We start from the raw sequence: 25,313 nt of genomic DNA, 5'->3' as shown, positions 1-25,313 counted from the left end.
TAAATTAGTGGAGTTTTCTTTGAAGGAAGTTTTAAAAAATGGGATTCAATTTCTTTAATAGTTATAAGATTATATTTTCTTTTTCTTGTGTGTGTTTTCAAGGAATTTGTCTTTTTCATATGAGTTGTCAAATGTATTTGCCTAAAGACTTTATTAGTTTTCTTTTTGATTTCTAGTTTAATTCACTGTGGCCAGAGAACATCTTCTGTATGATTCCAGTCCCTTGAAATGTTTTGAGACTTGCTGTATGGCCCAGTTTATGGTGTGTTTTGATAAACACTCCACGTGAACTTTATTTTTTTAATAAAGTTTATTTATTTATTTTGAAAGAGAGAAAGACAGTGGGTAGGGGCAGAGAGAGAATCCCAAGTAGGCCCTGTGCTATTAGCGCAGAGCCCAATGCAGGGCTTGAACTCACAAACTGTGAGATCATGACCTGAGCCAAAACCAAGAGTCAGACGCTTAACCGACTGAGCTACCCAGGAGCCCCATTCCATGTGAACTTCAGAAGAGTATGTATTTTGTAGTTGTTAGGTGTGTGTTCTGTATGTGTCAACTAGGTCAATTTGGTTATTCACTTCTTCCAATCTTCTATATCCTTTCTGATTCGTGTGGTAGGTAAGAAAGGGTATATCAATTAATTTTAATTTTAATTTCTTTTATTATTATATTTTATTGGGATTTAATGAAATTTCATATATTAAAAGCCATTAGCGTTTCTTTGTGAACTGACTGTTCCATATCTCTTGTGGTTTGCCTTTTAACTTTATTTATAATGTGCTTTATTATATTGGAATTTAAAATTTTTATTTGTCAAGGTTTTACTTGTTCTTTTGTGGCTTTTGTGTTTTGCATTTCTTAAGGTTTCTCTTATAATTATAAGTACAGTTAATCTATATTTTCTTCTAATACACTTATAATTTATTTTTCATTTACTTCTTTAAGAAATAACCAACAAATTGTCCCTATACAATTTGTTGAATAATAATAACAATAACAACTACCATTTATTGGGTGATTGTTGCATACTATGCATTGTTCTCCAGTAGCTTACGTATACTTAGTCACTTAGTTCTCACAATTACCTTTTGACATCAGTACTTTTATCCCCATTTCACAGATAAGGAAACTGAAATACAAAAGAGGTTTAGTAATTTGTCCAAGGTTGCTGTATCAGTCTGGGTCTAACTAGGAGACAAACCACACAGTAGATAAAATAGAAGTTTAATATAAAGGATGATTAAACAGTGATAGGAGAGTAACTATATAAAGATGGAATGAAAACTCAAAATGTGTTCTAGGGCAGAGGGAGAATACCCAAGTAAGGATAGACTTGAAAGGAGATTCAGACATCAGTAAAGAAGGTATGATTGCAGCTCACTGTGGGGCAGAGTAGTTGTTGGGTTACCCAGGCCACAGTCACTGTGAGACCAGGAACAATCCTGTGGGGCACATGTGAGCTCAAGCTGGTGGGCAGATACACAGGGGTCAGGAAACTATGGGAACTGAACCTCTGTTGCACAGGATAAAGATTGGGCTTTTGGCTCACAAGGCAGTGTTCCCCATAGGACACTTTGCTGTTTGTGCTTGTGAGGCTGAGAAGGTGTGTGACTTGAGCTGGGCACAGTCCTGTTCTTTCTGGGGCTGTCAGCTATGCTGTTGTAGTTTGAATCAGGAGCTGGTGAGAACATGTGGTGGCCAAATGCTGGAGAAAGCTGCACTCTGCAGGCCCTTAGCACTGGGGAATACCATGTGGGCCAAATAGTGAAGAAGAACTGACATTCTGCAAGCCTGGCTAAGAAGGCACTGTTCCTTCTGCAGTATGTCTCCAGTGCCCTCTACTGATAAAGTTACCGGTGTGCCAGCTGGCAAAAGGAACACATTTAAAGGGTTCATATCTATTTCCACAGGTCAGGCAATGAAGGGAGAATCTGTAGCTGAGAAGTAATAGATTGATAGCCAGTACAGTTATAAAACAGTCTGACTCCCATCACTCTGTGTTCTTTCTACCTCTCACATAGAGTCTATCTTTTCATACTCATTTGAACTACTGTCTGTGTCATGGATTAAATGTCCAAATGCATGTGTGTCTGTGTCTGAATGGTAGCTTTATTCTATTCAATTGATGTATTTGTCTGTTTGTACCCAAATCACACTCTCTTAATTAAGAATAGATTTTAGTAAGAAATGGTATCTTGTAAGGTAAATATCTCTTCATTTTTTCCCAAAGTGTTCTCTTCCTGATGAGTTTAAGAGTCAGCTTGACATACATCATAGAAATCCTTTTGAAGTTTTGATGGAGAATTTGTTGATTTGAATTTATAACTTGGTTTGACAATTATTAGAGTGTTTATAATATTGAATCATCATATACAGAGATGTAAAATTTTTTTTTAATGTTTATTTATTTAATTTTGAGAGACAGAGCAAGCATGAGTCAGGGAGGGACAGAGAGAGAGGGGGAAAGAGAATCCCAAGCAGGCTCTGTGCTGTCAGCACAGAGCCTGATGCTGGGCTCAAACTTAAGAACCATGAGATCATGATCTGAGCTGAAATCAAGAGCTGGACACTTAACTGACTGAGCCACCCAGGCACCCGTGCAGAGATATAGTTTAAGAGCTAGCACATGTTTTTGTTGTTTAGCTAAATGATTTTGTTTTGAGGCAATATAGTGACTTTAATTTGAGTTTTTATAGTCTCTTTATATCCCACTACTGATTTTTTTCTTTTTTTGGCATTAATGATATCCTGAGAGGCATCCATTGATTAGTGGTTAAGGGTATGGTCTCTGGCATTAGCTGCTTCTGTTAAAATCTTAACACTGTGATCTTGGGTGGGTAACTTAACCCTCTGTGCAAATATTTCCTCAGTAATCAGGTTTCGTAAGTATACTTATATGATAGAGTTGAGAGATCAATGAAATAACCTGATACATTTAAGGGTTTGGCAGTGAGCCTGGCATATATTAGATACTGAGTTACTATCACTGTCTTCGGTCATCATCACATTGTCATATTTGTCATTGTCATTGTCATCATGGCACCGTTTTTCACACTAACACTTGCTGTCTTATCATCCGTTCCATATATACATCCTCTTCTCACTTTTCTTCACATTCTGTTTTCTGTTCTGGAAACAATCTGAACCATATTTTAGGTTACCAACCTGTATATACTTGACCTCTTTTCCCCACTGTTACCCAATTTGTAGGATGTTCTCTTTATTCTATCTCTCCTGTAGGTGAGATTTAAAATTTTTGGCCATTAATTCCTCCTCCTATGTTTGTAATCATGTTTATGCTTTAGAGGAAATTCAATTTTTGGTAGTAGATGCCACACTTTCATTATTTTTTTATTCTATTCTGAAATCTACTAACAAGAAACCTAATTTAAGTATATATTTCAAATTCAGTCTTTGCTGCTGTAGCACATGACAAAACTGAGAATGTATGTTTTATATTCTTTTCTTGCATCTACTAGGTATTCATATGTTTGTTGATTTTGTCCTTATTGTTCATGATAATTGAGGGTTTTCATTAGTATGTATATAAGAGTTTTCTAAGATATTTTAAAGTTGTTTTATTGAAACACCACAAAACTGAGTGGGAAACTTGAAGGCATTTTTCTGACTCCATTTTCTGCCAATTTTATTTTATAGGAATCAAGAACCCAGTCTCAGTTGCAAACAGACTCTTGTGTGAAGGGCAGAAGGGCAAGCTCTCGGCTGGCCGAATTCCTCCCTGGTAACAGCTTTGTTCTGCCTGACTTTCCCTGGGTCTTTGGTCTTTGGTGCATGCGGTGTTTGAAGGCTATTTTTATCCACAGAAGGCTGATGCTATTGGTTACACACCAGCAGTAGCTTGCCTTTGAGAGGAAGACACACTTTGTTCTGTAATCTTGGAACATTTTGTACTTGATAGAGCTTCAGATGGAATAGAATATTACAGATTAAAGCAGAAAAGAAATCAGAGTTAATTTTTGGTTTTGTAGTTGATTACAGAGATGTTTTTGCTGTTACTAAGTGCACAGTTGGGTCTTTTATTATGAAACTTTAAAAATTCAGAGTCCAAACTGATTTTAATTTTGAGATGATCTTAGACTAAAAGTACTTAATTTTTCTTTTCTGGAGAAACACACTGTGATGTTAAGATTAGTAAGATTACATCTTTTCTCCAACATTAACATACAGTTTTCATTAAAAAAAACTTTGAACTTTTGAAGTATTTATAAATGTAGAATGAACACGGTGAAAAGCCCTCATGAACCTTATACCTGGCTCCAATAATTACATTGTTTTTGCCCTTCATCTATTTCACTCATCTTTCTTTTTCCTTTTTGTAGTATTTTAGTTTTTATTTAAAGAATTTTTTAAAGTTTGTTTGTTTGTTTATTTATTTATTTTAAGCAGTCTCTATACCCAACATGGGGCTTGAAATCATGACCCCAAGATCAAGAGTCATATCCTCCTCTGACTGAGCCAGCAAGGTGCCCCTTTCCTATAGTATTTTAAAGCAAATCCTTGACATCATATTTTTTACCCTTAAATAATTTTGTAAACTTCTTTGTTTGCAAAACAATCACTATCCTATTAGTATGCCTAATAATAGTAACAAATATGCTTCAATGCCATTGCATACTCAGTATATCTTCTGCATGCCTGGGTGTGTAGGTTATATTAATGTGTGTGTTGAAAATTGTGATATTACTGTACCACTTTATTTGACTGTTATAATTTGAAATCATAGAAAATAAATTGACATAGTTTTGAAAAATCTTGAAACTTTTTACCCATATATACTCAAGTAATCCTTTTAATCATATACTTCTCAGGTGTGTTTAATTGTGATGCTAGAAAGGTCAATTATAAAAATTTTCAGAGAAATATAATTTTTAATATTTGTGTCTTCAACAAAACAAGGAGAAGGAGAAGCAGATGTGAAATTTTGAGATTGTTTATAATATGTCTGGTTGATACCAGTAAGTTTACTTTTATAAATCTGAAAGTAGGAAAAATGTTTAGAAAATTCTTAGACTTTTCTCATAATTTGTATAAAAACCATGCTATTTTTTTAACTGGTATGAAGTCCACTAACCCAAAATTTACTAAGTTTTCTTTAATACATACACAGAATCCTACTGGATAGGACTTATTTTGAGGGAAGTAGTAGATGTAAAGAGATTATCTCCGGATTCATATTCTCAATGTTGATTTAAAATGTTCTGTTTTCGGGGCGCCTGGGTGGCGCAGTCGGTTAAGCGTCCGACTTCAGCCAGGTCACGATCTCGCGGTCCGTGAGTTCGAGCCCCGCGTCAGGCTCTGGGCTGATGGCTCGGAGCCTGGAGCCTGTTTCCGATTCTGTGTCTCCCTCTCTCTCTGCCCCTCCCCCGTTCATGCTCTGTCTCTCTCTGTCCCAAAAATAAATAAACGTTGAAAAAAAAAATTAAAAAAAAATAATAAAAAAATGTTCTGTTTTCTTTCACCCATATTTGCTACTGTACGTAAATTAGCATAATTAATTCTAAACCAATTAGAAGGCACATGTAGGGAGGAAACAACAATAAAGTTGTTTTAGTTGACAAGAAAAATAGCATAAACCTTGTGACAAGTATTTTACAGTTCATCTGCAAATCATCATAATCCCATTCCCCACACTACTCCTGGCATTTATCAAGTTGTTTCTTAAGTTTATATGGAGGAACAAGTGTACAACCATAGATAGCCAAGACATTTTGAAACAGACCAAAGAGTTGGACTTATCTAAAAGCTATCCTGATACCTCATAGTATTATCATAATTAAAACAGGAAACAGATTGACAGAGGTATAGGGATATATATAGAAAAAATCAGTAGGACTGAACTGGGAGTCCAGAAGCAGACCAAGTATGGAATTAAATTTAGTCTCTCCTAAATGTCATCTCAAAGTATTGTGGGGGAAAAAAGGATGGCATATTAAATAAATTGTGTTGGGACAATTGGCTACCTAGTGGATAAAAGTTAATTTAAATTCCTCTGTCATACCATTCAAAAAAATAAAATTCAAACATGAGGTTAAAAAAAGCTTAGTATAAAATTTTTTAAAGAAAAAAATGAGAGATTATGTTTATGACTACAGGGTAGCAAAGACCTTATTAAAATTAAAAATTAAGGCTAAAATATGGAAACATGACAAGTGAAAATGTCTAGCGTTATACAACTGAAGGTACTATGATCTGAATTAAAAGACATTATGGCCTTTGGAACTGAGGACAATTATTTGCAGTGTAAGTAGCAAAAAAAAAAAAAAATAGTAACCATGTTTAAGAACTATGAAGTATTAAGACAAAGATAGCCTCAACTTTAAAAATTGGTAAGCAGTACAAATAGGCAGCTTATAGAAAATAAAATATTAATGGTATAAAAGTGCCCAACGATAATCAGGGAATTGTGAATTAAAATAAGATGGTATTTTCATGTTATTTAAAGTAGCAAAATTAATAAAGACGAATGTTATCCAGTGTTGTTGAGGTTATGGAAAAGCAGGTTCTTTGTTCTACTAGTGGTAGGAACATAGATTGATATGGCCAGCTGAGAGACATTTTGTTATTATTTATTAATGTAAAAAATTGAAAATGCACATGCTATGTGCTCCAGCAATTCTGTCCTGGGACAGAACACCTTCACATGTACACAGGAGGGCTTCTATAGCACAAGAAGCATACAGCAACACTACTTCTGGTGTATAAAATGTAAACAATCTAAATGTCCATCAATGGCTAAATAGACTGTTTTCTAGTCATATTTTGAATAATCTGCAGTATTGAAAGGGAGAAACATTTATATATAGTAAAAATGGATAGATCTGTATGTTGTAAACAAATCAAATTGCTGTATGATATATTCAGTTTAACTTATGTTTTCTTAAAAAAATACAAAATAATGTGATGTTTATAAATAAGAATACCTGTTTCCTACCATCCAGTTTGGGAAATAAAATATTACAGAGTGATTTGAAGCTTCCTAGGTGGATCCCTTTCTAATAACATCCTTATCCTTCCCATTGTCCCACACCCTTACCCTGATTTTGCCTCTGCTCCTGCTCCTATGTAACAGTTGTCTTGAATTTAAGCTTCTCTTATTCCCATGTATTCCTTCATAATATTGCAACATAAGTGGTGCTCTAATTTTTTAAGGCTACATATATATGTACATAGATGTACAAAGAAGGTCTGCAAAGGAGGTTACCAAAGTCACTGTGATTACCTCTGGGAAAAGAGGAAGGGAGGGAACAAGATGAAGCAATTGTCAAAGGGTACATGTGCAATATTTTTATATTTTACAAAGATAAAATACGTGGGAAAAAGTGATGGCCTTTATGGTATAGTGATGCTATACTTGTCTGGAACTAGTTGTCTTATTTTATCATGTATATAGTTCTTCAGCTTTGTTCTTTGTTTTCAGAATTGTTTTGACCATTTCAGGCATTTTGCATTTCCATATGAATTTTAGAATTAAGCTGCCAGTTTCTATAAATACCCTGCTCGAATTTTGATTAGGATTGCAACATATTCATTTATTAAAGTCTTCATTAGCCTCTCTGAACAGTTTTATAGTTTTCACTGTACAGGTCTTGCAAAGCTTTTATCAAATTTATACTTCAGTATTTCATCCTTTTTGATACCATGATAAATTATATAAATAATAAATGTTACTTTCCAATTATTCCTTGCCAATATAGAAATATGATTGATTTTATTACATTGATATTCTTTCCAGAGAATTTGCTAAATTCATTTGTTCTGTAGTACTATTTTTATAGATTTGATAAGATTTTCTATATAGATAGTAATGTCTTCTGAGAATAAAGATTGTTTTACTTCTTCCCTGTTTTTCTAATCTGGGTTACTTTAACTAATTTCCTTTTCTTTATTATAGTGGCTGGGACCTTCAATGCAATGTGGAATAGAAATGTGAGAGTGGGGGAAACAAAAGAAATGTGAGAGTGGGCATCTGTGCCTTGTTTGTGATCTTAGGGTAGAAGTGTTTGGTCTTTTACCCTTAAGTATGATGGTTACTGTAGGTTTGTCATAGATGTTCTTTATTATGCTGAGAAAGTTCCCTTCTTGGTGTTCTAAGAGTTTTTAATAGGAATGGGTGTTGTACTTCTTCAAATGCTTTTCTGCATCTATTAAGATGGTCTTACAATTTTTCTTACTTGGTCAGTTAGTGATTGGTTGATTTTCAACTGTTAACAATGCATTCCTGGGATAAATTCCACTTGGTCATACTGTGTTATCCTTTTGATACATTGTTGGACCCAATTTGCTAAGATTTTGTAAAGAATTTTTATAATATATGAGATACATTGGTTCATTGTTTTTTTCTCTTGTCTTTGGATTGGGTTTATTTTGTTTCTTGGATATATAGGGATACATACTTTATCAAATTTGGAAAATTTTTGGCTATTATTTCCTCAGATGTTTTTTCTGACTCCTCTTTCATCCTTCAGGACTCCAATTGCATGTGTATTTGAGCTCTTGTGGCCCTGCAGGTCACTGATAATTTATTTACTTTTTCCATTCATTTTTCTCCTTGTTTCATGTTGAGTAACTTCCATTGCTGTTTTCTTTTTTTTTTTTTTTTTTTCAACGTTTATTTTTGGGACAGAGAGAGACAGAGCATGAACGGGCGAGGGGCAGAGAGAGAGGGAGACACAGAATCGGAAACAGGCTCCAGGCTCTGAGCCATCAGCCCAGAGCCCGACGCGGGGCTCGAACTCACGGACCGCGAGATCGTGACCTGGCTGAAGTCGGACGCTTAACCGACTGCGCTACCCAGGCGCCCCTCCATTGCTGTTTTCAAGTTCACTAGTTATCTTTCTATAATATCTAATCGCTTGTTAATCCCATCTACTTTGTTTTTCATCTCTGACTTTGTAACATCTCCAGAAGTTTGATTTGCAGCTTTAGAAAATGTTTTCCATGTATCTACTTAACATGTTTAATCTTTCCTGTAGCTTCTTGAAGATATGAATAGAGTTATAGTAACTTATAATATCTTTGTTTACTAATTTGCTATGATCTGTCATTTCTGAGTTGTTTTCAGTTGAATGATTTCTTTCATTATAGGTTGCATTTCCTTGCTTATTTGCATGCTTGGTAATTTTTTATTGCATTTGAGGCATTGTGAATTTTACTTTATTTGGTGCTGGATATTTTTATATTTTAATAAATATTCTTGAGTTTTATTCTAGGATATAGTTATTTAAAGACAGGTTCATCCTTTCAGGTCTTACCTTATACTTTGTTACACGTGACTAGAGAAGCATTTCGCCTTGAGCTAATTTTATTTTGCTATTGGGGCAAAACTCTTCTGAGTACTATAACAGATGTACCTAGAATGAGGTTTCTTACTTTGACTGATGGGAGCAGGAGCTGTTCCTGGCCTTTGTGAACTTGGGGCTTGTTTGCTCTAAAATTTTTGTGGTAGTCTTTCCCGCACTTTGGGTGGTTTCTTATTACACATACACTCATCTCTACTTAGCTGAAGACTAGAGGGGACTCTGTAGATGTCCGAGTCCTTTTCTGTGCAGCTCTCTCCTCTCTGGTATTCTGCCCTGTGAACCCTGGCTGTCTGGGCTTCTTTGGATGCCCAGCTCTTTCTCTTCAACTGAGAAACTGCTGGGCTTTGCCTGAATTCTTCCTGGGCCATGGCCTGGAAACTCTCTAGGCAGTAAGCTGGGTCAGTCATAGGGTTTACCTTGTTTGTTTCCTTTCTCTCAAGATCACTGTCCTTATGTTGCCTACTAATGTCTGAAAACTATCATTTCCTGTATTTCTGATTTTTAAAATAATTTCTTCAGATAAGGGTGTAAATTTGTTCTCTGTTATGCCATCTTGTCCAAAAGCAGAAATCTCTCATGTTCCTGGAAGTTCACCGTACACCTCTAGTAATTGAGAAAAAACCAAATTCTTTTGGTGTCCTAAATCAACAAAACCAACTTTATCATGTTTTTAATTTGAGTTTATTTTCATATGACCCTAATAACTGTAGTTATCTAATTAGTGTAATAATAATAGCTAACATTTATTGCATTTGTACACTATTTCAGGCACTGTTTTATGTGGTTTGCATGTATTGACTCATAAAAATTATTCAGTGATTTATGAGGGTAAGACATTTTGCAGATAATGAAACTGGGTCCCATACTTGACCACTGTTAGTTAGGCTATTAGGAATTTATGGAGTCCTTCCATATCACATTAGAAGCAGCAGATTAGAAGTAAGGGTAGAATAGAATCGTTTTATAATAATGAGAAGTTACTGTGTATACTCATGTAGTTATTTATTCATTTTTCAATTCACTCAGCAAATATTTATTGTTCATTTTCTCTATGCCAGGCATAGAGGTACAAAAACTATCAAAAGCAGATGGAAGACTTAGAAATCATGGTCCTCTGGTGTCATCTGTCACCACTCTATGGGGATAGCAAGACATTATATATAATGAATGTTTTTTTTTAGGAAGTCTTTAAATAAAAAGTTCATTGGGACGCCTGGGTGGTTCAGTTGGTTGAGCGCCCAACTTCAGCTTGGGTCATGGTCTCGCAGGTTTTGAGTTTGAGCCCATGTCAGGCTCTGTGCTAACAAACTGCTCGGAGCCTGGAGCCTGCTTCAGATTCTGTATCTCTCTCTCTCTCTCTCTCTCCCTCCCCTGCTCATGCTCTGCCTCTCTCTGTCTCTCAAAAATAAATAAATGTTAAAAAAATTAAATAAAAAGTTCATTTATCTGCATACCTTATTTTTTGGTTATAGCCACTAAGATATGTTGTATTGTTTAAGTAGTGGTGTTTGGTCAGATTAGTAGAGTATTTGATATTTTTATAAACTTGGTGGGCCAACCTTCATAAACTGTGTCACATTTACTCAAGTTTCTATATTTTATTTTATAGCTTGGATCTTTCTTCTTCCATTATGATAGGGTATAGCTTTGACAGGTATTATCATTTAGAATAAGGGATTGGCAAGCTATGGCTTATGGGCCAAATCTGGTCTGCTGCTTGCTTTGTAAATAAAGTTTTATTGGGACACAGCCATACCCATTTGTGTATGTATTGTCTGTGGCTGCTTGTACACTCAAAGGCCAAATTGAGTTGTTACAAAAGAGACATTCTGGCCAGAAAACCGACCTATTTACTATCCCATCCTTTACACAAAAACTTTGCTGACTCCTAATATAGAAGTTATAATTTTTGGAAATTATGTTTCTTTTCATGAAAAAGGGAAAGCCTGACAAACATTGTTTTATGTTTAGTATAAATGAAACCTAAGGTGCTCATTTGACCCCAGGATTTTCTTCAGAGGCAAATTTAGCTTTTGGTACATTTTCTTAAAATACTATTTAAATACTATTTAATCTATTATATTTCATAAATTCATTTAAATTTGTATTACTTTTGTTGTGTGAATGTGAAAGACAATTAAAAAAATCTAAAGATTTTTATTCAGAATGTATAGATTTAGTTGGATAACAATAGTAGAAAAAATTTTCTAAGACAACCAGAGAAATGTGAACATTGATGAAATATATTATGGTTCTAAAGATTGTTTATTTTTTATGTGTCAATTGCTTATGCTGAGGTTCTGTTTTTTAAAAATTCATTTTTTAAATTAAAAAAATAAAAATTGAAATTAAATTAAAAATGGTTTCAAAGAGTTACGTGCTTATTGTTTAATTTGGTTGTTACATGTTATTTCCAAATACAGCAAGTTCTCCTTTATTTGCACTTTGTGTATAAGCTTTTAATGATCAATAGCCATTAATTTGTCTTTCATCAGTTTTATATATTTATGATGAACAAAGAAGCAACAGATAAAATAGATAGAAATCAGTTTTAAGTCCAAAGAAATAACTATCATTTTCTCCTATATCTTTCTTTTCCAGAATAATATATTTTGATTATTGGGATCCCTGAGCAATCTTGAGAGCTTTCTGAATCACGAAATGACACTTTTTAGACTGATTATGGAGTCATGGTTCTCTGGAAATGGGTGGTTGCCAGCCATGAGATTGCAGTTCGCATCTTGTATTTGCGCCCATAGCCCTTGCCTGGACCTTGACTGTGCTAGTGCTTGCTAGCAGCAGCAGCCAGAGGGCAGCTTGGAGGAGGTTTCATTCCCCCCACCCCAGGGCTGCTTCCAGTAGAGTGTTGCTGCTTTTTGTTTTACATCACTGTGAGACTTGTTTTAATGTAAATTACATTAGGTAAAACACAAGGAAAATACTGTCCCTTAAGGAATTTTGACCCCCTAGCTTATTATTACTTGTTTAATATCTTGCCAATGTTTGTTTAATGCTTAGTATGCTTTAGGCACTCTTGTAAATGCTTGGGTATGTCAATGAAAAAACAAAGATTCCCATTCTTACGAAGCTTACAGTTTATTTGAGGAAGATAGAAATAAATAATAGACATATAAATTATAAAGTGTATAGTATGTTAGAAGGTGAAAAAAATGTGAAAAGAATAGAATGACAGGGATTGAAAGTCCTAGGTAGGGGAATACAGTGTGTTGGGAACAGTTTTTTTTTTTTTTTTTAGGTTTATTTATTTTGAGAGAGACTGTGAGTGGGAGAGGGGCAGAGAGAGGGAGAGAGAGAATCCCTAGCAGGCTCCATGCTGCCAGCACAGAACCTGACACGGGGCTTGAACTCACAAAACTGTGAGATCATGACCTGAGCTGAAACCAAGAGTCAGAAGCTTAACCAACTGAGCCACTCAGGTACCTCATGTTGGGTACAGTTTAAATAGGCTTCCTCAAAGGAGATATTTGAGCAGATGAGGGAATATGCCATTTGGGAAATAAGGAAGAGCCTAATAGAGGGAACATTCAGGGTGAATGCCTTGAGGCTGGAGGCTCCTTGACATGTTTGTGTTTTTATAGGAGGCTGGAGTAGGGTAAGCAAAGGGGCAAGGGGAGTAAGAGATGAGGTAAAGAGGGAGCAGAAAGGATCAGATCACTTGAGAGCTTGTAGATTCTTATGAAGACTCCAGTGTTTACACTAGAGTTCTCATGAGAGGTTTTGCAAGTTTTGAGAGGAGGGATATAATTTTTGTCTGACTTGTGTTTTACAAGGATGTCAGTGGCCAGTGAGCATAGACTGGGGCAGGGAGCAAAGCAAGGCAAGCATTAAAATATTGAGTCCATTGCAACAATCCAGGTAAGAGATGATGGTAGTTCAGAGAAAGGGGTTAGCAGGGGAGGTGGTGAGAAGTGGTCAGATTCCAGATATTTTACAAAGGTATATTCTATGGGATTTCCTAAACTTGATTGAGGCAAAATTTCCCTAAAAGCTTTCTCCTTGGGGAGTCATAAGGCTGAGAAATTGGAATTGATACTGCATGTAATATTCTAGAAAATGAATTTTTGGCATGTTAGTATCATGTAGCTTTTCAGATTTTAAAATTACTTCGAAAGCACTGTGCCATTCTGTGTGATGATTAACTACTAGACAGGTAGTTTTTGATAGTAGGAAAAGGTCATATATTCAGTGTTCTTATTCATAAGATGGCATCCAAATAGTCAACTTCCTATGAATATTATAAAATGGCTAAGGTATTTTAAAAACTTGCATAGCAGCCAGTGGCAAGTTGGTTTAATTTAGAAGCAATGACTGTTTAAGAAATGAAAAATAAAACTAAGAATATTTTGTAAAATGCCATTGATTCCAGATACTGGGCTTGAACCCAAGATGAAGTGGGCGTGCTAAGAATACTAGATTCAGCTCCAAATTTCTGTTCTAATCACTTAATATGCTACTTCGGCATCTCTTTTACATCTTTGCATGGAGAGAAGTTATTTCTTATATCACATTCCTTTTCTGGAAGGAGGAAGTGCTAAAAATGCCATCAGGACAGCTTAACTCACATTCAAGTTTCTATTTCAGTTATTCTTCATTTGAACTTTACATGACAGCTTTTCTTTGCATTTTCTTTGCAGTGGTCTTCATTTGATACAAGAATAGGAGAAACTGTTCTCTATTTCAGAATCCTCTAGAATTTAAAAAAAGATATAGAGGTTTGAAGGAGTAAAGTTGTTTATTCTTGTTGGCTCTCTCTCCATATATTGGAAAACAGTTATTGGACTTAACCATTTAGTTTCTCAATAGAACTATTTGGACATTTCTGAGTATCTCCTTAGATTTTGTTTTGCCAGTATGTCATTGGTCTCCTTACTAACAAATGAATCTAAAGACTTCAGTATGCATTACTTTGAGTTTTAGTGTTGGAATGATTAGAAGAACAGAAACAAAAACTAGAGAGCCAAAAACTAATGAGCAGGCATAAGTTCAAGGAAACCCATTACTAGCTGGCTGAGAGCTTTAAGAAGTTGGCTATGGAAGGAGATGAAGTGATTGATTTTTATGGTAACCACTTGCTGTTACTGTGTTAGGGAATGGAGTGGTTAATTATCCTGCATGCCCTTTGAAATCTTTGGAAATAAGTCTTTTACAGTTAGCTAACAGTATCCTTTCATTTACTTCATTATGTTAAAACTTGCAGTTTAGGGCTTAAAAAATTACTTTTGGGACATACCACAGTACTCGCCACAGTAAAAATGATTCTGAGAGTCATATATTTTATAGGTCATTTATATATTTTCGTTGCATTAAGACTTGCAAATGTAAGCACATCTCATTGTTTTTGGGCATCTCTAGATGTATCCACTCATTTTAGGTAGGCCCAGGTGTTATAGTAGGTAAGAATACTAAATCTGAGGACATTCACTGATACTTTGACTCTTAACTTGATTAAATGGATCGTGTGACCATGATGATCCAAGATAAATCTTAGTATTTTCCACGGGGAAATCAACTATTTTTTGCATCTCAGGGTGAATTTTGCCGGTTTTTACTTGTTGGTTATTGCAAATGAAATTGTACCATTTCCAATTGTAAAATTTCTAACTTGGGGAAAATGTTTAAATAATTTTGGGGCATGTAGCCATATTGTTATTTTGAGGTAATAAACCTAGAATTATATCTATATGCAAAACATTTTTTCAGTTGCCTTACTATATGATTTATATTACTTTATTGATATAGGAAGAGATGAAACTGAATTTTTAAAAGAATAATTTTTCTGTTGTTAGCTTTTTAGTTGGAGAAGGAGCCTACAGATGGGCAGTAGATCATGGAATACCCTCTTGTCCTCCTAACATCATGACCACAAGTGAGTAAAAATTTTTCAAAATTAAGCTATATTGGCATATATACCTGAAAGTGTTACATTGTTTTAATCCACATGGTACTCTGATATTTAAGGAAGGAAGCTTACATGTTGAAATATTTAAAGTTAAAAGATACATTGAAAGTTATTTGATTTTAAGCCACTTTTTATATTCCTGAGGTTTCCCCCATTCTCATGCTTTTATGGAAGTATTGCTAAAGGATCCCTTTTAGGTTACTTAATATAATTACTAAGAATAAAACCTTAATACTACCCCCCTCATAGAGGGAGAAGAAAACAGAGGTCAGCATTTATCTGTCCTTGAGCTGAGGAAGGCCTTCCTAGGGACCAAGTGCAAGAGAAGGAAGAACAAAAGTATGACTACATAAGAGTTAAGACTGAAAAAACACTTACCATAACACTTACCATGACAAAGTGATACATATCCTTAATCCAGGAGAAGGTGTGTCAAATTTAAAACCACACAAATACAAATAATACCCAAAAAGAAAAATGATCAAAAGTCATAAATATATAATATAATATAACTAATAGGGAAATTCAGATTAAAAAAGAGTACATGTTAAATTTGTTCCCTCTTAATTTCTGAAAGAGTTAAAAATACTGTATTACTGCTCATAAGTGTGTGGTGAAATGAACATAATACATTGTAGGTACAAATGTAAATTGGCAGAAATTTTAGGGGACAACTAAGTAGTGTAGAGCAAAACCTTAAATTTATCCTGCTTGTAGGAACTTGTCATTAGAAATAGAGACAAAGATTTATGTAGTTCTCAATAAGCATTATTAAGAATATCAAAACTAAATGGCAACCAGCAGAATGGGAGAAGATCTTTGCAAATGACATACCAGATAAAGGTTAGTATCCAAAATCTATAAAGAACTTATCTAACTCAACACCCAAAAAACAAACAATCCAGTGAAGAAATGGCAAAAGACATGAATAGACTTCTCCAAAGAAGACATGCAGATGGCCAACTGACACATGAAACGATGCTCAACATGGCTCATCATTAGGGAAATACAAATCAAAACCACGATGAGATACCACCTCACACCTGTGAGAATGGCTAACAGTAACAACTCAGGCAACAAGAGATGTTGGAGAGGATGTGGAGAAAGAGGATCTCTTTTGCACTGCTGGTGGGAATCCAAACTGGTGCAGCCATTCTGGAAAACAGTATGGAGGTTCCTCAAAAAGTTAAAAATAGGACTACCCTACGACCCAGCAATTGCACTACTAGGCATTTATCCAAGGGGATACAGGTGTGATGTTTCAAAGGGGCACACTCACCCCAATGTTTATAGCAGCACTATCGACAATAGCCAAAGTATGGAAAGAGCCCAAATGTCTATCGATGGATGAACAGATAAAGATGTGCTATATATATTTACAATGGAATATTACTTGGCAATCAAAAAGAATGAAGTCTTGTCATTGGCAACTATGTAGATGGAACTAGAGGGTATTATGCTAAGCGAAATTAGTCAGAGAAATACAAAGATCATATGACTTCACTCATATGAGGACTTTAAGACACAGAACAGATGAAAATAACGGAAGGGAAGCAAAAATAATATAAAAACAGGGACGGGGACAATACATAAGAGACTCTTAAATATGGAGAACAAACAGGTTTACTGGAGGGGTTGTGGGAGGGAGGGTGGGCTAAATGGGTAAGGGGCATTAAGGAATCTACTCCTGAAATCATTGTTGCACTATATGCTAACTAGCTTGGATAAATTAAAAAATAAAAATAAAAAGCAAAAACAAAAAACAAAAAACAAAAAACACTCAACAGTTTGTGAAAAAAAAGAATATAAAAAAATTTGAAAAAATCTTAATGTCCAACAGAAAGAAATGTAAGCAAATTATCATACGATGATATGTAGTAACTCAAAATTGTTATCAAGAATAATGTCTGATAATGATTAAATCTAATGGCTGAAAAATGAAAAATGAGTTATAAATATTTACATGTGAAATGTAAAAATGTTAAATTTTTATTTTTTATCATGCTAATCTATGACTATAATTTAAAGAATCAAATGAGAAAATGAGGAATCATTAACTGCGAGGAGTTAAACCAAAAAGGTAATGATTATATATCATAAGAGGTATTTGATAAGGATCAGCTCTTAATAACATTGTATTCAAAATGAATAATCATGTAGCTGAATGTTATAGGGAGGCTGGCGGGCAGAGAAATATGTACATGGTAGGCAAACAGGGAGTGTTAGAGGTCTAATTCTCATAGTCCCCACCACTAATTCTACCTTAAAATCTTCCCAGTAGCATTTATTTAGTTTTTATGTCAGGCAAACAAATCTGGTCAGTTGATAGTTCCATTTTGTTTTTTCTTGGAGACATGCCAGCTGGCACCTTAAAGTTTAGAATGGGTTCACAGAAAGCCTGCTGAGGGATTGTCATCCCTGGTCTTTACCTCACTATCATTTTGGATTCCCATTTTGTCTCTCCAACATCAAATTCTCTGATTCCTGACTCTCATATGTTTGTTTCTTTTTCATTGTATTCCATTACTTGATATATGTAAGACTAGAAATTGTTTTCCCTGGGTTTTGAAGAAATTGTTCTCTCATGTTCTAGTTTCCAGTCTTTCTGTTATGCATTTTGATTCCCAGTTCTTTGTGGTATATTTTTCATCTTTGGAAGGAAGCCTTAATTCCTATGTTCTTCTTATTATAATGAAACATCTTGGAATGGGTCTTTTTTAATTCAGTATGTCTGGTACTCATCCTGAGTACTTTTAATCTGGAAATTCATGTGCTTTATTTTGGGGAGAAATTAAAAAAATTGTGTATTAATATCTTCCCTTATCTTTCCTCTTTTTTATTTTTCTAATTTCTATGAATTGGATGTTGGATCTCATGCTCCAATCCCTTGTATCTTTTTCAAAAGTGATTTTTTTCTTCTTTTTGAAATCATTTTTGTCCTACTGTCTCAGAAATGTCTTCAGTTTTGTCTCCTAAACCTTCTACTTCTGATGAATTTATAATTTTGGATTTTATTGTCTTAATTACTAGAGATTCATCTGTGATTAATCCTTTTTTTTTTTTTTTTTAATTTTAAGTAAGCTGTATACCTAGCGTGAGGCTTGAACTCACAACTCCGAGATCAAGAGTTGCATGCTCTATTGACTAAGCCAGCCAGGCACCACACTGACTAATACTTTTAAAATGTAGTGCACTGTTCTTATTTCATGAGCTCAATATTTTTGCTCATCTCTTAGGATATTATGGTTTAAAATTTGCTATCTGCTGTTTCTGCTTCTTCTTTCTTTTTGTTTGTTTCATGCATGTTAGCAAATTTTTCTATCTAGTGACCCCTTGCTGTTTTCACATTTATGAATATGGTACTTAAAAGCCATTTGGAAGCTTTGTGTTTGATGACAGGTCTGGTTGACCTCAAGAAGGGTGGTGTGATCAGGCTCTTTTGTTGGGGGGAATTCCCAGGTATTCCCCCCAACAAAACCAGTTGTATCTGTTTTCGTTTGGATTAGTGAGAGAGAAATTTTCCCAGGTCTGCCAGGGCTATAGCCAGTATTGTGGTGCAGAACAAGGGCAGGGGCTGGAGGTCTCACCTTTCCTGTTTCAGACTTATGTAGAACCCCTGATGTAGAACTTTTGTGTAGAGCCCCTGATGATACCTATTCCCACTTGTGCTGGATGTACACTAATTCAAGGTCCATATGGTTTAGTCAACCTCATATTTTCTGCGGGCATGAAGGGGGGATTTAGGCATCTCCATGTTTCTTACTGACACTTTCCACCAGTTCTCCTATTTTTAGTCCCAACCTGGCTTTCAGAAATACCAGGTGCCTGGGGCGCCTGGGTGGCTCAGTCGGTTAAGCGTCTGACTTCAGCTCAGGTCACGATCTCACGGTTCACGAGTTTGAGCCCCACGTTGGACTCTGTGCTGACAGCTCAGAGCCTGGAGGCTGCTTTGGATTCTGTGTCTCCCTCTCTTTCTGTCCCTCCCCTGCTCATGCTCTGTCTCTGTCTCTCTTTCTCTCTCTCAAAAAAATAAACATTTTAAAAAAATTAAAAAAAAATACCAGGTGCCTTTTATTCTGAGGTCTTGTAGTGTTTCTTTGGAAGGAATTTGTTTACTTTGGAAGAGATTAGTTTGCGTTGTGATGTCTTGGCTACCAGGCATCTGGATTCATCTTCCTCTACTCAATCAGTAACTGTCCATTTGCTTTCTGTTTTCTGAAATTGTGTTGCTACTGCCCTTTTTGTCATCATCCCTTATGTATGTCAGTCTTTTTTCTCCCTTCAGTTTCTTTTTGGTAAGATTTTAGTAGGGTGTGAAGTGAACTCATTTATATATTCATTTTGCCAGTTTTACTTCAGAGCATTTATATAAAAAGGTGTTATAAAATCACAATTACTAGATATTTTGCAGGAGGACAAAAATATTTTTGACTAATATATTAGTATCCTCAAAATAAGAAATATATATTTGTTTTATGCCATAAGCTTCTTATATAACCAACCAGCAAGAAATATTCTCTGAATAAATAAGGTGTTTGAAAGTTGTGTGATTATATTCACACACACATATAATATGTATATTATATATAATATACTACAAAAAATCATATTGACCTATGGTCAATTTAGAGGGAGAAATTATAATTATTATTTAGATTAAACATTTTTTTAAATGCTATTCTATATTGGGCACTTGTCTATTCCTCAGTAAAAATTAGTTTCTATACTTGGTAATGATGTGTTTTAACCTTGACTACCTTTTGTGTTGGTGGGGGGCATAACTGGTGGGTTTTTATCCCCTTTCAGTGTTCAAAGTTTTCGGAATGTCTTTCTCAGTTTATTCTAAAATAATATTTTACATAGTGTCTCACATACTTAAAATTTCATTCCTCTATGTAGATGTAAATTTCTATCTGGTATTATTCCCTTCATCTGGAACAAGTATTTCTGGTAATGCGACAGGTGTCGTGGTGAAAAATGCTGTCAGCTTTCATTATCTGAAAAATCTTTATTTTGCCTTTACTTTAAAAATATTAATTTCTTGTGGGATACAGACTTCTAGGTTGTCAGGTTTTTTTCTTTTAGCACTTTTTTCCCCTTTTTTTTATTATGGTTAAAAAATGTGACATAAAATTTACTATTTTGACAGTATTTAAGTGTGTAATTTAGTGTATATTCAGTGTGATATAACCAGTACGTATTTCCATAACTTTTTTATCATTCTAAGCAGAAACTCCGTATCTGTTAAACAGAAAATAACCGTTTCCCGTAACCTCCATTCTGCAAAGTCATTCTCTATGATTGCCTGTTCTGGGTACCTTCTATAAGTGTGAATCATACAGTATTTGTCCTTTTGTGTCTGGCTTATTTTACTTAGCATAATGTTTTCAAGGTTCATCCATGTTTGTAGCATGAATTAGAATATTGTTCTTTTTCTCTCCTTTTCAGATTTTTTTTTTAAAGGTTTTTTATCTTTGGTTTTAAAAAGTTTAACCATGGTATGCCTAGGTGTGGTTTCTTTGTGCCTAGTATTTACTGTGCCTGCTGAATCTGTGGTTAATGTTTTCAATCAAATTAGGGAACCTTTTGGACAATATTTGTTTAGATTTTTTTTCTGGTTCATAGTCTTCATTTGTTTCTGGGACTTCATTTCTACTTATGTGAAAACACTTGATACTGTCACATGTTATTGAAGCTCTCATTTTACCTGTTTGTTTTTTTTTTTTTTTCCCTCTGTGCTTTCTGTACTAGTCAGGGTTCTCTACTGAAACAGAATCAATAGATTGATTGATCTATCAGATTTATTATTGGCTTTTATATTTAACGCAATTATAGAGGCTGACAAGTCCCAAGATCTTCAGGGTCAGTCAGCAAGCTGGAGACTCAGGAGAACCAGTGGTGTAGTTCCAATCCATGTCCAAAGGCCTAAGAACCAGGAGAGCTAGCTGTGTGCTTCCAGTCTGAAGCCTGGCAGGCTCGAGACTGAGGAAGAGCCAATGTTTTAGTTCAAGTGTAAAGGCAGGAAAAAGTGTTGCAGTTTGAAGGCAGTCAGGAAAAAAGGATTCTCTTTTATTTAGGGGAGAGTTTGCCTTTTAGTTCTATGAAGGCTTTTGACCGATTGGAATAATTCCCCCTATATTAGGGAGGGCAATCTGCTTTACTCAGTCTACCAGTTTAAATGTTAATCTCATCCTCATCAAACACACCCTCGCAGATATGCCGAGAATAATGTTTGACCAAATATCTGGGCACCCTGTGGCCCAGGCAAGTAGACACATAAAATTAACCAATATGCTTTCATTTGTATGATTTCTGTTGAATTTTCAGGTTCACCAGTCTTTTTTTCTGCAGTGTCCAATTTGATGTGAACCTAATGTAGTTATTTCTTTACAGTGTAAAATATTATGTTTTCATAATATTTAGAACTTTCAGTTCTAAATTCTAAATTTCAGAATATTTAGAACTTTCAGTTCTAAAGTTTACATTTTTTATAAAATTTCTATATTTCTCCTGAAATTCCCTTTGTCTTCACTTATTATACCCATTGTTAACATATTGATTGTTATTTTATTTATTTTTAAAAATGTTTATATCCGGGCACCTGGGTGGCTCAGTCGGTTAAGCATCCGACTTCAGCTCAGGTCATGATCTCACAGTCCATGAGTTCGAGTCCTGTATTGGGCTTTGTGCTGACAGCTCGGAGCCTGGAGCCTGCTTCAGATTCTGTGTCTCCCTCTCTCTGACCCTCCCCCGTTCGTGCTCTGTCTCTCTCTGTCTCAAAAATAAATAAACATTTAAAAAAAATTTTTTTTAAATGTTTATTTCTTGAGAGAGTGAGAAAGAGAGTGCACATGCATGAATACATGGGAGCATGAGTGGAGGACGGGCAGAGAGCGACAGGGAGAGAGAATCCCAAGCAGGCTCCACACTGTTAGAGCAGAGCCCGACAGAGCAGAGCAACCCACGAATCGTGAGATGATGACCTGAGCCGAAATGAGGAGTCAGATGCCTAAGTGACTGAGTCACCCAGGTGTTCCTGTTTATTGCTATTTTAAAATCGTTGATTGCTAATTCTGAAATCTAGGTCACTGGTAGGTCAATTTCTATTGACAGGGTTTTTTTCCTCTTGACTCTATCACTTTTTTTTTGTTTAGTTGTATGTCTCATAATTTGTTTTTTTGTTACATCTTGGGCATTGTAATGATATGTTGTAGAGACTATGGGCATATTATCTTCCTTTGAATGATATTGGGTTTTGTTTTAGCATGTAGTAAAATTGTAGATCACCTTGATTTTGTTACAGCCTGGTTTTAGACTTTGTGAAAGTGAGTCCATTTCAGTTTTGTTCTTAATTCTAGAGTTAATCCTTAGTACTAGTTGTGGTCTTTTTTCCTATGATATGGCCTTTCTAGGGTTTCACTTGAAAGTCTCAAGCTTTAAACTTTGTCTCTCCTACAGCAAGTGTTTGTCAAAATCTGTCAGCTTTTCAGCTGTTGTTTTCCTCACTAACCTCTATGGAATCTTGCATCTTATATAAACAGTTAAGGGCTCATTCAAGAATTTGAAGGGATGTTTACATAAATTTGGGGGCTTCCCTTTTTCTGTGTGTGTGGCTTTCTCCTTTCCAGGATTCCTCCCTCAATTTCCAGCTGCTTCAATAGTCCCAAACACTTTCAACTCCACCTGGCAAGACTATAGTTTTCTATTTGAGATCTATTTGCTGTGCCTCTATAGTTTTGACTGTAGTGCCTCATAGAGAAAGCTGTATGAATGTTGATGTCATCCAGTGTGTTTCTTTTCTTTCAGTGGTTGAATCTTCTCCTATTTCTACCAGCCTTTGGTCACTAGTCTTCAAATAGCTTTTTGTTTTTAATTTAAAAAATTCTGACCAGAGTTTCTAATTGTTATTGTTTTGTGGGTTAGTCTCATATAAGCAACTCCATTACCAGGAGCCAGAACCTATGCTTAGTAAATGTGTACTATTAGCAGATATAATAATATAAATAACAAATATAAGTTAACAAATATACCATTTCACATTATAAAAGGGAGTTGATTACTTAAACATTATATTTGTTACTTTTTAATTGTACCTTTTTTGTTACCTTTTTTTAAAAAAAGATGTTACTTTTTTTTTTTTTTAATTAGAGCATTCTACATAAACCTTCCCCTTTCCCAGTCCCAGCCTCTCCTGTCCACTCCCAACAGCCACACTTACTTGTTGATTTGCTTCTTTCTGTGTCAACAGAAATGCTGGAATATATAGTATTATTCTTTTTTGTTTTAGATAAATGGTATCATACTCTATAGTATTTTTAGTAAGTTTTTAGAGGAGTGGTATCATAATATGATATTTCTTATGTTTTTTATCAGTCAGCAAAATATATTCTGAAATCTATCCATGTTGATATATATAGAAATCAATTAATTTTTAAACTGCTGGATAGCATTTACTATACATTTTTTTTAGCTGTTTCCTTATTGACGAGCATTCATGTTGTTCCTAGGTTTTGCCATTAATGTTGATGATTTCACAAATATTCTTGTACAAATGTGTTTTATTTATCTAGTTGGAAGTAGATTTGCTCACTCAGAATATACATTTACCATTATCCTGGCTATTGCCAGATTCCTCTCCTAAGAGCTTTTATTTTTTGTCTATTTTTGAGAAATCTGTGTTTGTAAAGTTGCTGCCATTATTGACCATAAAGTAGCTCAGAGCATAGGCTTTAGAGGCATACAACTTTGTGTGACCACGGACAAGTTACCTCCAAGAAACTTTTCTCATGGAGAGGTTGTGTTTACTTGAGATAATGTGTAAAGAATTCTTATTCCAATCTCTGGCACATAGAATCACTCAAATGTTAACTATTAATATCACTTTTACTATCATTAATGTTTTGGACATGAAAATAATTCTGGTGATATAATTTCATCAGAATTTAATCAGTCTAGCTCTTCAACACTGACTTGTGGTTTTAGTGATTGATCCAACTGGAGTTAGGTGTAACCATTAGAGCAGTGGTTTTCAACTTTGGCTGCACATTAGGATCCCTGGAGAGCTTTGAAAAACTCTGAAGCCCTGGCTGCACCCAAAACCAGCAACTCTGTAGCTGGCACCCGTGCATCTGACGTTTTTAAAGTTTTGCAGGTAATTTCAATATATATTCAATTTTAACATGTCTGAGATAAAGCTTCTGTGTGTTTTATTTAGTTATTAAAAAAATTTTTTTTAATGTTTATTTATTTTTGAGAGAGAGAGAGACAGCGTGCGAGCAGGGGAGGGGAAGTGAGAGAGACACAGAATCTGAAGCAGGCTCCAGGTTCTGAGCTGTCAGCACAGAGCCTGATGTGGGGGTCGAACTCACAAACCGTGAGATTGTGACCTGAGCTGAAGTTGGATGCTTAACCCACTGAGCCCCCCAGGTGCCCCAAGCTTCTACATGTTTTTGAGTTCTTCCAGAAGACTCATTAAAGTTGAAATTGAAAATAGTTTTGTTGTCTCTTAGTAAAGACCAATCTTAAATAGCTTGTGCTACAAAGTTGCCACCATCTATTCCTTAATTTTTAGCTGTTTTATGCTTTGATTGGACCTGAGGTACATGTTTATATTAAGTAAAGAGTTGATTGGGGACATTATTTTATCCTATCAATTTATGGGCATGATTCTGCTACAAGGAATCCTATTTTTTTTCTGTTGGCTGGGTTGTGATTTTAGAGTTCTTCTGCCTTTGAGTAGGATACTTTGAAAGACAACATGATTGATAAAATATTTTATGTACTAATTTTAGAATTTTATTATAACAGGTGTGTGATATATTAGTACTTCACTCTTTAATATGACCAGTTATGCTATTTTAAATTTTTTATTTTTAGGTAATTATAAATTCACATGCAATTGTAAGAATTAATATAGAGAGATCCCCGTGTACCCTTTGCTCAGTTTCCTCTAATGGTAATCTTGCAAAACACAGTGCAGAATCACATTTGGGATATTGATGTTGATGTAGTCAAGATACAGAACACTTCCATCTTCACAACAGTTTCTCAGGTTTCCTTTTTTATAGTCATAC

At 35.0% G+C, this 25,313-nt stretch overlaps 1 protein-coding gene across 2 annotated transcripts in view; it reads left to right on the top strand.

Moving 5' to 3' along the window:
* The window catches only part of TASP1 (taspase 1), a 259,813-nt gene that overhangs the window by 36,139 nt on the left and 198,361 nt on the right, over positions 1-25,313 (top strand). For both annotated transcript variants that reach the window (XM_047068890.1, XM_047068891.1), the window contains exons 5-6: positions 3,658-3,742; positions 15,128-15,207. In XM_047068890.1, coding sequence (XP_046924846.1) covers positions 3,658-3,742; positions 15,128-15,207 — 165 coding nt within the window. The remainder of the gene's footprint in view (positions 1-3,657; positions 3,743-15,127; positions 15,208-25,313) is intronic.

This window comes from Lynx rufus, unplaced genomic scaffold (genome assembly GCF_022079265.1).
Source record: "Lynx rufus isolate CCGP_SWC_20201006 ecotype Redwood Valley unplaced genomic scaffold, mLynRuf1.p SCAF_8, whole genome shotgun sequence".
Lineage (NCBI taxonomy): Eukaryota > Metazoa > Chordata > Mammalia > Carnivora > Felidae > Lynx > Lynx rufus.
The sequence above is the reverse complement of the archived record's forward strand: the minus strand, read 5'-3'. Positions and strand labels throughout refer to the sequence as shown.